The sequence below is a fragment of the Cervus canadensis genome, chromosome 24, assembly GCF_019320065.1.
Source record: "Cervus canadensis isolate Bull #8, Minnesota chromosome 24, ASM1932006v1, whole genome shotgun sequence".
Taxonomy (NCBI): Eukaryota; Metazoa; Chordata; class Mammalia; order Artiodactyla; family Cervidae; genus Cervus; species Cervus canadensis.
Window position 1 is genome coordinate 22,893,831 of NC_057409.1, and position 17,352 is coordinate 22,911,182.

The 17,352-nt window shown below is 45.4% G+C and overlaps 1 protein-coding gene across 3 annotated transcripts in view; it reads left to right on the top strand.

The window, feature by feature from the left end:
- The window catches only part of SERPINE2 (serpin family E member 2), a 64,411-nt gene that overhangs the window by 19,928 nt on the left and 27,131 nt on the right, over positions 1-17,352 (top strand). For all 3 annotated transcript variants that reach the window (XM_043445495.1, XM_043445496.1, XM_043445494.1), the window contains exon 2: positions 16,384-16,664. In XM_043445495.1, the coding sequence (XP_043301430.1) occupies positions 16,406-16,664 (259 nt within the window). In that variant the 5' untranslated portion in view covers positions 16,384-16,405. The remainder of the gene's footprint in view (positions 1-16,383; positions 16,665-17,352) is intronic.

The window sequence follows — 17,352 nt, forward strand, 5'->3', positions numbered from 1 at the left end:
AGATACATTTTTCTAAAAAAAAAAATTTCTAGAGCTGCCCTGACACCATCACCAGGGCTGTTCGAGGAGGCATCACGGGGCCCAGCTGCTACCCAGGAGGGCAGGCCTGCTTTCAGGTCCCTTCCATGAGGACCTGTGCCCACACGTGAAACTCTGATAAAGTCATACGGTAGATCCTTGAAGCCCAAAGAAATGAAGGAAATGGTCCACAGTTGCAAAAAGACCATGAATAAAACAGAAAAGGCAGCTTTAAAAATTCCCTTTGATTTTCAGAGATTGGAACTTGGGGAAATTTTGCAGTTGAGGAAGAACTGTTCGGATGGGCTGAAGAGTCGACATTTGGAGACTGAGGACAGAGACCCAAGGACTCCTTGACCCCCCGTGAATCGTGACAGAGGCAGCTTGGTTGAGCCCTTGGTGTTCAGGAACTGTCCAAAGAGCCTGAGCTGTGTCACCCTTTTTTATTCCTCACATCAGCGCATCAGCAGGGACTACTGTTACGTGCCCTGTGCAGTAGGCAGGTGAAATATAGTGCTTGTCAGAAATCAGGCAGTGACTTGGTGGGGGACCCAGTTTGAATTTGAGTGGTTGTCTCCGGAGCTTAGAGCGGCCAAGAAAACTAAGAATTGGTGCTCTCTCAAAGAATTATGAAAAGGCAGAATTATTCAGACACATAGTTTTGACATTTTTTTTTTTTTTTTTAGAATATTGACATTTTTAGTGTGCTTGCAGTATTGGGAAAAGAAAGTAAATAATGAAAAGGTCTGTCTTAAGGTGCATTTGCTGACTAAAATTTTAAAATAATGCTTTTTATTTTTAATTTTTCATTTTAAGATAGTTGCAGATTGATATGCCATAACAAAAAACAGTAGAGGGAAATCGCCGGTAACCCTTCACCTACTTCCTACAAAAATCATCTTGCACAACTATGTGTGTGTGTGTGTGTTTAGTCAGTTATATCCAACTTCTTGCGACCCCATGGACTGTAGCTTGCCAGGCTCCTCTGTCCATGGAATTTTCCAGGCAAGAATACTGGAGTGTGTTGTCATTTGCCACGCCAGGGGATCTTCCCGACCCAGGGATCAAACCTGCGTCTCTTGTGTCTCCTGCATTGGCAGGCAGATTCTTTACCTCTGCACCGCGTGGAAAGCCCTTGCACAACTGTAGTACTCAGCTATATACTATAGCTACAGTACTGGAACTAAGACATTAACATTGTGTTATACAGTCCATCCACCTTGTTCAGATTTCATCCAGTTTCACGTGTACTTGTGTGTGTGTGTGCTGACTCTATGCAGTTTCATCATATTGTAGATTTGTGTCCCTACCACAGTCGAGACACAGAACAGTTTCATCACCAGGACCCCTCACGTCAGCCTCTTATAGTCATATCCACCCACCTCCCTCTCAGACCCCTGAGTCCTGGTTACCACTGGTATGTTCTCCATCTCTGTAATTTTGTTATTTTAAAACTATTTTATCAGTGGAATCATTCAATAGGCAACCTTTGGGCTTGTTGTTTTGGCTATGCCATGTGATTTGTAGGGGATCTTAGTTTCCCGACCAGGGATTGAACCTGGGACCCAGCAGTGAAAGCACTGAATCGTAACCACCAGACCGCCAGGGAATTCCCCAGTGTGTAACCTTTCGGAATTACCTGTTTTCACTCAAGCGTAATTCCCTTGAGACCCATCCCAGTTGCAGTGTGTATCCATGGCTTGTCCCTGCTTTGTGCTGTGTTCCATGTAGGACGTGCCACGGTTTATTTAACCAGTCAGTTGTTGAAGGACATCTGGGTTGTTTCCAGTCTGAAGCTGTTACAGATAAAGCTGCTACAACATTGGTGCAGGTGTTTGTGTGACGATGAGTTTCCATTTCTCTTAAATAATGTCTAAGATAGCTGCATTGTATGGTTCAACACATACAAGAAACTGCCAAACTGTTGTCCCGCATGGATGTACCCCTTTACAATCCCACCAGCACTGTGTGAGCGATTCAGACTCTCTGCATCTTCTCCAGCATTTGGTATTATCACTAGTTTTTATTTTAGCCATTCTGATAGGTGTGTAGTACCAGACTGTTGTGGTGTTTTAATTTGCGTTTCCCTAATGGCTCATGATGTTGAATATCTTTTCACGGGCTTCTTTACCTTCTGTATGTTCTCTTCAAGGAAATGTCAGTCTGTTTCTTTGGCCCATTTTCAGATTGAACTGTTTGATGTTTTTTTACTTTTATGTTATGAGAGTTGTTTGTGTGTTCTAGATACCATACTAGACTTTTGTTAGATAGGATGTTTGCAAATATTTTCTGCTCATCTGTAGATTGTCTTTTCATCGTCCTTGCCGAGTCCTCGGTAGAGCAAATATTTTTTTAGCTTTTTATTTTGTATTGGGGCATAGCTGATTAACAATGCTATGATAGTTTCAGGTGAATACCAGAGGGACTCAACTGTACATATTCCTGTGTCCATTCTCCTCCAAACTCCGCTCCCATCCAGGCTGCCACATAACATTGAGCTGAGTTCCCTGTGCTATACAGTAGGTTCTTCTTGGTTATCCATTTAAAATACAGCAGTGTACATGTCCATCCCTGACTCCCTTACTGTCCTCCCCCCACCCTTCCCCCTGGCAACTGTAAGTTTGTTTAGAGCAAATATTTTTATTTTTTATGAAAGTGAAAAGTGAAAGTGTTAGTCGCTCAGTCGTGTCCTACTCTTTGTGACCCTGTGGACTGGAGCCTGCCAGTCTCCTCTGTCCATGGGATTCTCCAGGCAAGAATACTGGAGTGGGTAGCTATTCCCTTCTCCAGGGGATCTTCCTGACCCAGGGATCAAACCTGGGTCCCTGCATTGCAGGCAAATTCTTTACCAATGAGCCACCAGGTCTAATTCATCAGTTTTTTGTTATGGGAGTCATAATTTTAGTTTCGAATCTAAGACGAAATAGGGTTTTGATTCCTGCCTCTTCTAACGTGCAGTATCTGATTTTGGAAAAGAAGGCAGGGGGACAGGATGGATATTGGAGTGTGAAGCATTGTTCTTCCAGCTTCTGTCTAGTTTAAACTCAAGTATGTGTCATGATGAGTTATTCCTCAAGGTTATGGCCCCAGGGTAGACCTGGTCCTACAAGGACTGTAGGATGATGATGGTGTTAAAAAAAAAAAATTTCAAAATCTCTGTTTCCAGAACCATCCACAGTACCTTCTAACACAAGACTTTTTTGCACATGAGATCCTCTGTCTGGAGCACTCTCCCCTGCCCCCAGCCCCCACCCCCTTTGTCCTTTTGAGCTCATCCTGCAAGGCTGGCCCTTCCTCAGAGCACCTCCCCAAACCCTGCCTGCCCCTCCTTCTCCCCAGGGGTGTCTCGGGTCCTCTGTTGTACATTGTACTTGCTGTACATACTTGCAAAGCAGATATGTCAGTATGAATGTAAATATCCAGCCAGGATTCATGATGGTCTCGTTGAAGTCTGTTTCCCTCTAGACCAAGGTTTCTCAACCTCGACCCTCTTGACGTTATGGAGGGGACAGGTCCTTGTGCAGGGCTGTCCTGAGCCTCAGAGGGTATTGAGCACCACCGTGGCCTCTGCCCACTAGATGCCCATAGCACCCTCTCCGCTATGCCCAGTTGTCATGACCAAAGACCTCCAGCTGTTTCCAGATGTTCCCTGGGGGACAGACCACCCTGGTGGAGAACCACAGTACTAGACTCTGTTCCAGAGGGTAGGTGCCGAGCCCGTTCTGACCAGATTGTCCCCCCAGTCCTCTTCCTGGCACACCAATGCTTCGTTAATATTTGTGAAATTGATAAATGGACCAACGGTACTGCCTCATTAAACAGTTCTTTATGTGGCATCCTCAGAAAGACCACCTGATTTCAAAAGAACCAAGCAGGTTTCGTTGTGAATTTGAGCCTTCTAAATCTAGAGTTCCTCTCTTCTTAGCTGAGTACAGTTTCCTCGCCCCCTTCCCCTGCTGCCTGGAGTAAGGATGCAGGAGTCTTCGACTTCCTGCCCGATTAAAGCCCACATCCTCTGTTAACATTGCCAGGGCAGGGGCCCTCAGAGCCTAGAAAAGGTACCTCCTTCATCCCCAGGGCTGGGAGGCCTCCCACTACCTCTGAACGCTCTTTCCGAGAAAAAGAGGACATCTCTGCGGGCAGAACGGGAACCTCCTGCAGGTGGCATTTTGCGGGTAATTTGGCGTAGGGCTTGCCTGGAGACGCAATTCAGCATTCATCAGCTGAGTCTCCTTCCCTCTCTTGCTGGCCTCTGCTCCCTTTTCATGAGGAAAGGGAGGAAAATAGAGGTTTGGGCTCAGTTTTGCTTAGCTAAGCATGTAACTGAATATAATTAGTTCAGAAACATGCCAAGGAGTAAGCGCAGTCAGCCGTAAGTATAAATGTAGGGTATGTGTGAGTGTTTCAGGCTTTTCTCTGTACCTGGCAGTTTTGGTTCCGTGAGCCTGAATGATAGAGCGGGCTTTGCTTTGCGTGCGTGCTCAGTCACATCCAACCCTTTGTGACTCCATGGACTATATAGCCTGCCAGACTCCTTCGTCCATGGAATTTTCCCAGCAAGAATACTGGAGTGGGTTGCCATTTCCTTCTCCAGGTTTCGAACCCTCGTCTCTTGCATCTCCTGCATTGGCAGATGGATTCTTTACCATTGAGCCACTGGGGGGGTGGGGGGCAGAGAAAGGACTATGGGGCGTGGAGGAGCAGGCAGTGGGGAGGGGGCAGGCTGATGGGGGTAATGACTGGCTACTCCTGCTTCATGGGAGGGACACCAGGGGTGAGCCGCAGCAGAGGGAGGCTCGGGCTGGTCCTCCCGCGGTGCAGGGACAACTGGGCCCGCTGTTAACGCCTTCCATGCTGCTCCTTGCAGGGGGCTCGGGGTGACACGGGCACCACCCCCTGCTCCAGCAGCAGAACTTCACAGGCTTGTAGAAGAGCCCGATTTGATAAGGCCACAGCTTTATCTAATGGTAACACAAAGTTTCCCGTCTGGGATTCCCGAAAGGGACGGGCAGGATGCCTTCCTCCCCTAGGTAGAGAAGCCTCGAGCCCAAAGTTCCAGGGAGAGTCACTGTGACATTTGTCACTTTGACAAGAAACAAGCCTGTGATCAGACTGAAGCCTCGATTCTAAGTTAAGGAAAGTCAGTCGTGACACACGGGGGAAGAGTGCACACGTGTGCTTCTTTGTGCTTTGGAACAGCCTTCTTATCCTCGGCACAACTAACGTTAGGGGCTGGATGACTCTCTGCAGCAGGGAGCCGGCTCAGGCAGCGTCCCTGGCCTCAACCCGTGAAAAGCCAGTAGGACCCCCTCCCACGGATGGCAAACCCAAACATCTCTGGACGTTGCCAAATGTCCCTTGGGGCAGGGGGAGGGGGGCAGTGTCACGTCCCCTCCCAGCTGGAACCAGGGCCCTGGAGGAACAAGCATTCAGTTCAGTTCCTGTGCTATGTAGAGCTGTGGTCACTTGTTTACTCTGAGTATTTGATGATTTAAGCACAGGACAGAGAGGTAGAAAGAAGGCAGTGTTTCTTTACTTTTCCCTCAGCTGACCCTTTCAACTGCATCCCAAGAGTCAGCATGATAGACTGGCTAAATGTGTCAGTTTTCAGACATCTCTTCACCTTGTATGATCTGTATGAGCTGGGAAGTTTATTTAATTTTTCTGGGCAGAATGGTGTATGTAACCTCCCAGCCACTTACAACCCACTAAGATTGTGGGCTCCAACTCGCAGTAGCAAGCCTCTGAAAATAACGGGTACATACAGTTAGCTTCAAAGCCCACAGGAGCTGGAGGAGAAGGGCACAGAGCTGCTAGGAGGTCACCCACGGTGTCCCTCCCTTGAAAATTTAGATTGCAGTGATCATCGCTGTTGCAATTATCTATTGCAAAGAATATTGCAGTGATTTTGCTATGAGAAACAACTCCACAGTGAACCTTTTTAGGCTCAAATCTTTTATAATTATTATTGTTACCTTAAGATTGAAGAGCTCTTGCTGTTCCAGTAGGTATACATACTTTTAAGAATTTTCATACCAAGAATTGTTTTTCAGAAAAAAATTTATCAATTTACACTTTCAGCACTTACTGTTCACTCTTTTTCTTTTTTTTTTTTAAAGCAACAGTCTAGAGAGCATTGATTTCTCACCTACAAATTGAAGACCTGTAGACAACCTGTAGTTATTCTCAGGGGTCAGAAAAGTCATGTTCCTGGTCTAACTTTCAGTATAGACTGAATAAATAATATCTCAAAACATGATTGTCTTAAAATGTATCAAGATGCTACTATGTATAGATAGAAAGAATTTGCATTTTAATAGTGTTTATGAATTCATGGTAGTATTTTATTGTATCTTTGCCCCAGTACTAAAAATATAATTAGTCATGAAGCATCTGTAATACTTTTCTTAGGTCTCAAGAATGTGCTGCCTTGTTCTAAAGATTGAGAACCACCAGTCTGTATCACTCTAGTATTTTAGGCTATTGATTAGAGAGTCGTCCATATAAACTGTTGTGTCTTAAAGATTTGTCAATAAGGAAGTCTGTAGGACTTGACATCACATGTAAAACATTTCATGGCCCAAGTCAGCAGCCTAAAAAAACATATCACACAACCATTAAAGGTTTTTTGGAACATACTCACCTGTCTCCTATGCTCAGTTGCTTAGTCTTGTGAAAGTCTTTGTGACCCCGTGGATGTAGCCTACCAGGTTCCTCTGTCCATGGATTTCCCAGGCAAGAATACTGGAGTGGGTTGCCATTTCCTCTTGCAGGAGATCTTTCTGACACAGGGATCAAACCCGCGTCTCCTGCATCAGCAGGTGGATTCTTTACCACTGCGCCACTTGGGAAGCCCTACCTATCTCCACTCCCACCTTATAAAACCCCTTCTTTCTCTTATAAAGATGTGGGAACACGCCAGCGCTCTGTTGCTCTGTGTTGTAAACAGTCTGGTGGTGGTTTAGTCACTCAGTCGTGTCTGCCTCTTGCGACCCCATGGACTGTAGCCCGCCAGGCTCCTCTGTCCATGGCATCCTCCAGGTAAGAACACTGGAGTGGGTTGCCATCTCCTTCTCCGTAAATTGTCTAAAGAAGTTGTAAAGATACAGACAGGGCTCTATTAAGGTGTAAGTATTGTTTAACCTGTTTTTTTTAGCTCGATCCTTGAGACTTTCTTAATAGCTATTGAAACAAAAATCAGAGACTGTTTGAGCATTGAGGGGCACGAGACAGCATTTACTGAGCCTGCTCCTCTGAGCCAGGCACTGTGCTCGGTCCTGTCTGCCTTTCTGTTGTGCAGACGGAATTCCCATGACCACCCTTGAAATTTGATTTCTAATGCAGTAAACGAGAAAGCTGAAGTTGATAAAGATTGTGACTTGCCTTGGATCTCTTCGTTAGTGGATGGTAAAACTGGGCTTTGAAACTTAGATAAATTTCCCCTGACACTTATAGGAAAAGAAAATAAACGTCCCATTATCTTGTATTTTAAAAGTTGGACAATTCTCAATTTTTAAAAAAAGAACCATAAAAAAAGAGATGGACAACTAACAAAACCCCAATTACCTTCGTTCTCCTAGCCTTCCCCTTTCACCCCAAAAGAGATTTCGGAATGAATGGTGTGTGGATGAAAGGCACTTGGATGTCAGTTAGAGCGTACTTACAATATCTGTCTCTTGGTTGAAGGAACCTTTTAGACACTGTTGCCATACATTTCCGTATCTGAACATTTCTTTCCTGGGTATTTTTAGGTTCCTTTTTGGCAAAAGGAATTAGTGTCACAGATCAAGCATCTGCTTTGAAGTCTTAAAAAATTTAAGAAAAAATCCAAAGAGGTCTCTCTCAGCCTCTCTCCAGTAACCTGAAAGGAGGCATTTTAAAGCCACCGATCTGCTGTCACTTTTATCAGTTGGCATTTCCTGTTTGTTCTCCTAAGTCTTAAGAATGCTAACTCACTCAGATAGCGCTCCATATGCTTCCCAAGAAGGATATCAAGATGCCCTTTAATTTTGCTTGTTTATCTAATTTTCTATCTTAAGAGAATGTGGTAGATATTTGGAAACAAGGACAGATCCTGGTGGACATATGTCAGTAATGTTTGTAGAGGTTTGAGGGACTGGAGTCCCCCTCTCTCCATCGTAGGACCAGACTTAACCTCAGTTACTGTGCATTAACAGCCACAGTCACTCTGCAGACACGGACTTCACCTGCGTAGGGCAACTCCTGAAGTTCTCCAGGCTGCCTCTTGCCAGGTACCCTTACCAGTTAGGCTATTGCCTGTTGGCAAAGCGTTGGTGAGAAGCATTGGCCTGATGGCTAGGCAGCACAGTCCTACTTCAGGCCTCTTAGAGGTCACAGTCTGGCAGACCAACGCCTTTCCTTCACATTTACTTCTTTGGGAAGCTCTATCAAGAAAGCTGTTGGGAGATGTCATGATTCTAATATAATCTGATGTGCTGTTCTTCTGGAAAAGGCAATGACAACCCACTCCAGTACTCTTGCGTAGAAAATCCCATGGACAGAGGAGCCTGGTAGGCTGCAGTCCATGGGGTTGCTATGAGTTTGACATGACTGAGTGACTTCACTTTCACTTTTCACTTTCACACATTGGAGAAGGAAATGGCAACCCACTCCAGTGTTCTTGCCTGGAGAATCCCAGGGACGGGGGAGCCTGGTGGGCTGCTGTCTGTGGGGACGCACAGAGTCGGACATGACTGAAGCAACTTAGCAGCAGCAGCTGTTCTTTTTCTCTACCTCCTGTAGCCCCCTGCTAGAAGAATTGGTTAATCCAGAGGCAAATTAATGAAGGGTCTTAGTTTCCAAGAACCTAGAAGTTTCTAGGATCCTACAAGCACTGAAATCAGAAGGATATTAACCATTTCCAGTTTCCTAGTACTTGAGAATATGTCAGCGTTTATCAAGGGAGGGAGCTGATTGTCATGCCTCCCCTCCCCCCCCCCCCCCCCCCCCCCCCGATAAACTGGGGGACTCTCCTTGTCATGCTGTGGGCCAGTTGTTCATTCTAGGAGCTTGCATTGTTAGGATCTCACTCAGGATGGGGTTGATCCAGGAGACTTACCACCTCCATATGAGGGTGATCTGTTTTAATTATTCTAGCCCAACTTTTAATGCCCAGCTCATACCCTCATCTTCTCAGCATCCAGGACTATAAGGGCTGTATAGCCCTGGGAAGCAAACCAGTTCACATGTAAACAATCTGCCTTCCATAATTTGAATTTTAATATTTGGCTGCAGTCCAGAAAGGGATGTAAATGGATTTTGTATTTTTCCACATTGTTGTTGCCCAGTATCCCCACAGTTAATTTAGGGTTTATTTGATCAGGATACTCAGATTGTGGTCTCTAAATACTGTCTCCCACTAAAAGGAACCAGAGTTCCCTAGAGAAGTATCTGATTCCAACTGGGACAGGAAGTATGTCAAACAAGCCTAGAACATCTTGCCAAACCAGAAACAAGGAAGCTATTGAGACTGCAGGGTCATATAAAAGGTTCAGGGGCCAGCCTGAAGAGGCTTGTTCTGAGCATCAATAAAAGTAATAGCATCTCAGTCAATAACAAGCCTTAAAATATGTTGGAAAACATGCATTCATAATTATACTAAGCAAACAAACAAGGACACCCCCTCTGGTTAGCATTAAGAATTCTGAGTAACCAAGTCATTATTTGGAGAATGATATAAGGAAGGGATTATTACTTTGCTATACAAACTGAACCTCAAGACAACCAAATAGTTGGTTATGGGAAATTTCTTTTTATAGAAATATTCCAACTAATAAAGAAAGAGTTACAACAGCACCATTTGGCAAGCCATAATAAAACAAGGCACTTAGGGAATGATCATGAGTAAGTGTTAACATCACAAAAAAGAGACAGACAGCCTCTGTCTCCTGATTCCAGCCCCGTGTACAAAACCTCTGTGGAATATTTTTGCAAAAAAAGAGATTTAAATCTGATCAACCTCTGGAGCAGAAGTGGGCAAACTTCCTGTGAAGGGCCAGGTAGTAAATGCTTCTTGGCTTTGTGGTCCAACTGAGCAGCTGTCTGTTCAACTTGCTGGTAGGAACTCAAATGCAACCGGAGAGAAAGCAACCAAGTGTGGCCAGATCTGACCCAGGAGTCTGCAGACCAATGTTCTAGGTCTAAGTATGGGTTTACAGAAAGTAAGGAAGACAGAGGAGCTTGTTAAACAGCATCACATGAATGCATTTAGCAAAATCTAGACTGGGAAACGATGGAACAAGCAAATTGGTCTCTTCAAAGAAAGACTTCGCAGGAAAAATACGTAGCTAGGGAAAGATTTTTAAAAAGACAAGAGACATGTCAACCAGTTGTCAGGTACGGAGCTTATTTAGATCCTGATTTAAATAAACTGCAAAAATGGAAGACAATCAGGAAAATTTGAACACTGCTTAGATATTTAACATAATAAAGAGATATTAATTTTTGAGGGGGATAATATGTGTACGTAGTCCTTAGTTTTAGAGTGTATGTTGAAAATACTTTGAAGTATATACTGTCTAGCCTTTGCTTCCAAAATAATCTTTGCTTTTAAAAGAAAATAAGCCACGAGTTAACAGTTATTTTATCTGGATGTTAGATATTGAGGATTTATTTTTGCATATACTTGAAATCTTTTATGACAGAAAGATTTTTTAAAAATATACATTTTACCAGATACATCACTTTAAACATATTTTAGAGAATAAGAAGGGATGGAGCATTTTTTTATTAGACACTCCTGTGTCCTCTTAAAACAGATGGGAATCATCTGGCTAAGAGTTGGCACCAAAAGAGTGTTTCCAGTGTTTTCCCCCCAAAACTGTTTATAGACATCTTATTTGTTATTTTAAATAGACTCGACAGATATCACATTATTTATCATTTGAGCTGACAAGTATATTACTTATCATCTGCTCATGTGTTATATGTAAAAGATGTTTTGTTTTGTAAAAAAAAAGAGAGAAAGAATTTATAAGATTGAAAATAAGCTTCATCTTTTGTGACCAGCTCTACTGGTCCCCCGTTGTTTAACTGATGAGCAGTTGCAGGAATTTGGCCACAAGGCCTTTCCAGAAGGGAGGTAATGTGAGCGGCGGCAACTGGCAGGGATGAGGCGGTGGGGTGCAGAGGGAACCAGAGATGCAGAAACGCAGGCGCCAGCCCCGGGGCTGGTTGCTGAGCAGGCTGTCTGCCGTGGGAATGAGGGCCCTGTGTTCCGGGATGCCCATCCATTTTCCTTTTTCCTGAGAAGAACTCTACATCTAGATTGTATGTGACATCTTCTAACTTAGATGCTTAAAACAGGGGTCCCAGTACTTGCCTCTGGCCTGTTAGGAACCAGGCCACACAGCAGGAGGTGAGCAAAACTTCATCTGTATTTACAGCCGCTCCCCATCACTCGCATTACATCCCAAGCTCCGCCTCTTGTCAGAGCAGCGGCGGCATTAGATTCTCACGGGAGCACTAACCCTACTGTGAACTGTGCATGCGAGAGAGCTAGGCTGTGTGTTGCTTACGCAAGTCACCCTAAAACCATCCCCCCCACTCCCGTCTTCGGTCCATGGAAAAACTGTCTTCCATGAAAGTGGTCCCTGGTGCCAAAAATGTCAGGGACTGCTGGCCTGAAATATTTCTAGAGCATCTTGTTTTCCAGACCAAAACCTCACATAGCTGGATTAGAGCTCAGATTTAGCTTCCCTCCTCGCAATGGCAGGGCCCTAAACAAGAACCTGAGGGCATGGGGGTTCTAAAGTGCTCTGGCCCTGCTTTCTGTGAACTTCCAGGCTAGTTGGGAGGGAATAAAAATACTTGAAAAACAAAACGAGAGGTGCAGATAGAAAATGCTGTGGGAATTAAGAGAAGGGGGTGGCTAGTCCCATCGGGGACTATAAGGGATCTTCATGACCTAGGGATCAAACCCACGTCTCTTGTGTCTCCTGCATTGGCAGGCAGGTTCTTTATCACTAGTGCCATTTGGGAAGCCAAATTTACAACACTAAATCTCACTTAAAGCTCAAAAACATTCCTCACTCTGGAAAGGAAAGATTTGAAGTAAGAGAAACTAGAAGTTCATGGGGAAACAGAAGCCCACATTTGGAAGGATATACCTGTAATAATGGGCTTCCCTTGTGGCTCAGCTGGTAGAAAAATCTGCCTGCAATGTGGGACACCTGGGTTTGATCCCTGGGTTGGGAAGATCACTTGGAGAAGGGAAAGGCTACCCACTCCAGTATTCTGGCCTGGAGAATTCCATGGACTATTGAAAAGAGTTGGACACGACTGAGAGACTTTTCATTTTCACCTGTAATAATGACTTTATTTATAGGTTTGTGATTTCCCTATAAGAATGGCTTAAAGTAGAAACTTTTCACTACTATGAAAAGATTATTCAAGCAATTGAACCATTTAGATAGATTTAGGATCGTCCATATTGATGCTGTGTAGTACATTTGGGCCACATCTTTATTGCTTCTCTTACCTGAACGTTTAAAGTGTAATTTCTCTTAAAAAAATAGGATGTTATTATGTTCCTCCCATAATGAGAATCTCTTCCTTCTAGAGAGTAAGCATTTCAAAGCCTGATAACTCTAACAGTTATTTCATGTAAAAGACTGTTTGAACATGAATATGTATTCATATCAGGAATGTTATCAGCTGATAGTAATGTTTGGATTAATACCCACTGTCCTGGCTACAGAACTTTGGGAAGAAGTAAAAGCTTAATCTTAGACATGTGCACAAGCCAGGTAAGTTTAGACAACTGAGCGTTTAGCCTATGAAACTGAGGCCAAGAAGAAGTTATGCCCAGAACATCAATCACAAACAGCTCTGATTCCAAGTTCTGCACAGCCCCTGACCCTGTCCCAGTGTACTGTTATGAAACTACACACAGACATCTCTCAAATACTTCCCAATCCAAGGAACCAAGAAAAACACCCCTGGCAGACTTCCCCCACTTTATAATGAAACTGTTCTTTTAGCTAAAATTCACAACCAAGCAAAATTCTGCTAAATAAGGTGGCTATTTATTTGGGAGACAGTCTTTGCTGATTCCAAGACCTTGGAACGTAGCTTTTTCTTACCAATCCTTTCTACAAGCTTCTACATAAATCTGTAGTGTTTGGGTAAATCAGCTTTAAGCTAGCAGAGGCTAAACCAGTTTGATGTCCTTTCTGAGAATGCAGATTCAAATATTTGCTAATCCAGGAGAATTTTGTTGGGAGGCTTGGGGAGTATGGATTATGGCATACTGAAGGCAGCTGCCAGAGTCCACCAAAATGCAAGAGTCAACAGTTCAGATTGATGAAGTTGGTACCAGTCACCGGATTTGGCCATTTGTAACAAAGATGGTACTGACTGTTTTATATTTATGCTGGCTTTGTAGTATCTTAAAGGTTAAAGAGGACATTTATTTCCAGGAAAAAAAAAGCGGGGGGTGTGGGGGGAGGGAGGGAGAAGGTGTGGACACAGTGTCTGTTGTCTAATTTTTGGATGCATTGAGTAAAGCGTCCATAGTCAGGATTGGAGAGCTCTGCATTGTCAGCCAGGCCAAAAGAAACTCAGAGAATTGTTGTAGTATTAGACCTGGTCCGAGGTGCCAGAGTCAGACTAGGCCACCCTGGCCACAGGAAAGCCCTGAGTGGGAGTGTATGTAGGTCACTTACATGTTTTGAATTTAGACAGGCTGCATTTACACACTCATTCTACAATTAAGCTCTGGACGAGCTCTGAATATTCTGAATTTTTTATAACGTGCTTGTTTCCCAATATAAAGAATCTTACACCGTCACCTTTGAACGATGGCCTTAGTGGTTCACCTCGGGGTCCCGCGTGTTTGGTGGGGAGCAGGTGGGGAAGTAGTGGGTGCCTCTTCCCACTCCAGTGCCTTTCAATCTGTTGGGAAACGTTTGAAGCTAAGAGTGAGTGAGGCTCAGGACTGAACAGAATCATTTTCTTAAGAACTGCTTGGTGGTCCAGTGGTTAGGAATCCACCTGCCAATGCAGCAGACAGGGGTTCGATCCCTGGTCCGGGAAGATTCCATATGCTGTGGGCCAGCCAAATCCTGTGCATCACAGCTGCTTAAGCCTGCAAACCTAGAGCCCCTGCTCCACAACCAGAGGAAACCTGTGTGCAGCCAGAAATACATAAATTTTTAAAAGGGATCATTTTCTAGTCATGCTCAATAAACATTATTTTGATGCAATGAAAAATAATTAATAACAAAAATAGAATATATATAAGGCATCAAGTTTAATCCCACATGCATTTATTGAACATCTACTGGGGTGGGGAGCAGGCAAAGTAAATAGAGAGGAAGGCAAGAGAACACGGAGCTTCCCAGGTTGCTCAGGGGTAAAGAATCCACCCGCCAACGCAGGAGACAAGGATTCAATCCCTGAGTCGGGAAGATCCCTTGGGTAAGGAAATGGCAACCCACTCCAGGATTCTTGCCTAAATAATCCCATGGACAGAGGAGCCTGGCGGGCTACAGTCCACGGGGTTGCAGAGAGTCAGACACGACTTGGTGACTAAACTAAGGGAACACACATGGCCGTGTTTGCCTGATGCTGTCCTGGTTCCCTTTCCTTCCCTGGAGCACATGGACACTGTTTTCCCCTCACTCCAGGTTACCTCTGCTGAAAGGCTCCCCTCTGTCTTATTCTCTGAAGACACACCCCCTACCTTCCCCATGTAAATACACCTAGCGTCCATGGGATTCTCCAGGCAAGAATACTGGAGTGGGTCGCCATTTCCTTCTCCAGGGGATCTTCCTTCCCGACCCAGGGATCAAACCCTGGTCTCCCGCATTGCAGGCAGATTCTTTACCATCCGAGGCACCAGGGAAGCCTGTAACAGGAGGACCAGTTGTTTCCTGGAGAAACGTGTGCCCATCAGGAGCTCAGATCTAGGGAGGAGCCACGTGAGCCACGTCTTGAGTTCTGCGTTGGTTTTACCAGCTGCCGCTGCCAAGTTCTTATTTAACGAGAGTATTGGCTTTTCCATAAACACATGTAAATTTCCTGCCTCTTACTTGTCACAGCCAAAGAAAGTTCAGTAAGCAGTAATCAAGGAAGAAAGCGTATTTCAGAGGAATCACCACAATTGAGAATATCTGTAAACAATGCCATCTTCACAGTGGACGAATTTGCAGATTGTTCTGCCCTCTTGCAGGTTTACATTTATTTTCACTTAAATTTAGTTTCATTAAGCATTCTTTAGTTAAGAAAATCATATGCTTATGGTACAAATCGTGTACGTGCAGTTAATAAGATGATTGCAGCAACCTAAGAGATTCACTCCCTGCTTCAAACCCTCTAGTGGGTCTCACGACCTGTAGAATGAAATGCAAGAGCCAGATGGGGCTCGACAAGCCCTTCAGAATCTGGCCCCTTTTTCTTCCTCACCCCCCTCCCCGACCCCTCCTCCCCACGTCCCTTATATTGCAGCCACATCGACCTCTGACAACCCACCTCTGCTCCCCCTCTGCCCCTCTGCCCCTCTGCCCGGCGCATCCTTTCCCCTGATCTGCACTTCTTCTGGTTCCTCCAGCCTTGGCGCATGTGTCCCTTTGCAGAAGTGACCTCCCTGCCCATCCAGGCCCATGCTGCCCCACCCCTACCGCTTCCCGGGACTTGACGATCTGATTGAAAACCCACCGTTCATACTGTCGTGACCCTGATCCCTCTCTGAAGTGACTCTATTGCCTCCTGATTTTCTGTCTCCCCTCTGGAAGATAAGCTCCAGGAGGGCAGGGCTCACAGCCGTTTTCTTTGCAGTCTGTGCTCAGCACTGAGACAAGGGCCTGGAACATTGCAGGTGCTCGGTAAATATCGGTCTGATGGGATGAAGGGTGGTTACGAAAAAGAAACAACGATTAGAGTCGTGTTTGCTGCAGTCTTGGGACCAGCAGCTGGAAGTTTCCTTCCTCTCGCTCCCCATCCCCCTCACAAAATATAAAGGAAAACAGTTTCATCTATGCTGTTCTACCTTGACTATATTAAAGATGTGCAGTTACACTGAATTTAGTAAATCACAGCCACCTGGGTACAGAGTTGTTTTGTTGTTGTTAAGCCGCTGAGTCGTGTCCGACTCTTTTTGTGAGCCCTTGACTGTAGCCTGCCAGGCTCCTCTGTTCATGGGGTTTTCCAGGCAAGAATATTGGAGAGGGTTGCCATTTCCTTCTCCAGGGGATCTTGCCCACCCAGGGATCGAACTTGTGTCTCCTGCATTGGCAGGCAGATTCTTTACCACTGAGCCACCAGGGCAGCCTGAGTACAAAGTAGTTCCTCCAGAAATGTTTGTTCAGTGTAGAACGTAAACATTTTCTCCGTCTCCTTTTCCAGGTTGTCCTTGCCAGAAGGAACCATGAATTGGCATTTCCCCTTCTTCCTGGTGGCCTCCGTGATGCTGCCTTCTGTGGGCTCCCAGTTCAACCCTCTGTCTCTGGAGGAACTTGGCTCCGACACCGGCATCCAGGTTTTCAATCAGATCGTCAAGTCCCAGCCTCATGACAACATCATCATTTCTCCGCACGGGATCGCGTCCGTCCTGGGGATGCTACAGCTGGGAGCCGATGGCAGGACCAAGAAGCAGCTCACCACGGTGATGAGATACGGTGTGAACGGTGCGTGTGCCAGGGCCTGGCTGTGCAGGTGTCCCGGGCAGGAGGGCCCTTGCTCAGCCGGGAGGGATCTCGCTAGTGCCCCCTGGGCCTGAGGGCCAGCCTCCTCTAAGAGCCAGTGGCGGGGCGGAGAGCTGGGCTCTGGGCTTTGCTCTGCCACTGTGGGGCTACAGGCAGGCACTTGATCGCTCGATGCTCCCGTTTTCTCATCTCAAACAAAACTTCCTGTCCGCCCCACCCCCATGGTGTACAGGGCTCAGAATGCATTAAGGCTGTGAATATGCTTTTAAATCCATAAGCTTGGGGAGGTGGGTGGCTGTGACCTTGGCGGGCAGCAGGAGGGAGCCTTGTGCTAGGGAATCCATCTGCGTATTCACTGGTGGTGGACACATGAGTCTCCATGGGCGATGAAATTGCAAAGAGCTGCACACACACATGCATGCATGTAAAACAAGTGCACGGGGACTGGGCCAGTGGCAGTTTTCTGGTTGTGGATCTGTATCCTGCCGTCACGCAAGATACTATCATTGGGAAATTCAGGTGAAAGGTAGAAATATACAGGGAAAAATATATGGTTTTGCAACTTCCTGTGACTCTATCACTGTTGCAAAATAAAAAGCTTGATTTCCAGTAAGGCCCAATAGGAATGGTTTCATTTTCTTGAAAGAAAACCCTGTTTGAATTACCTGCC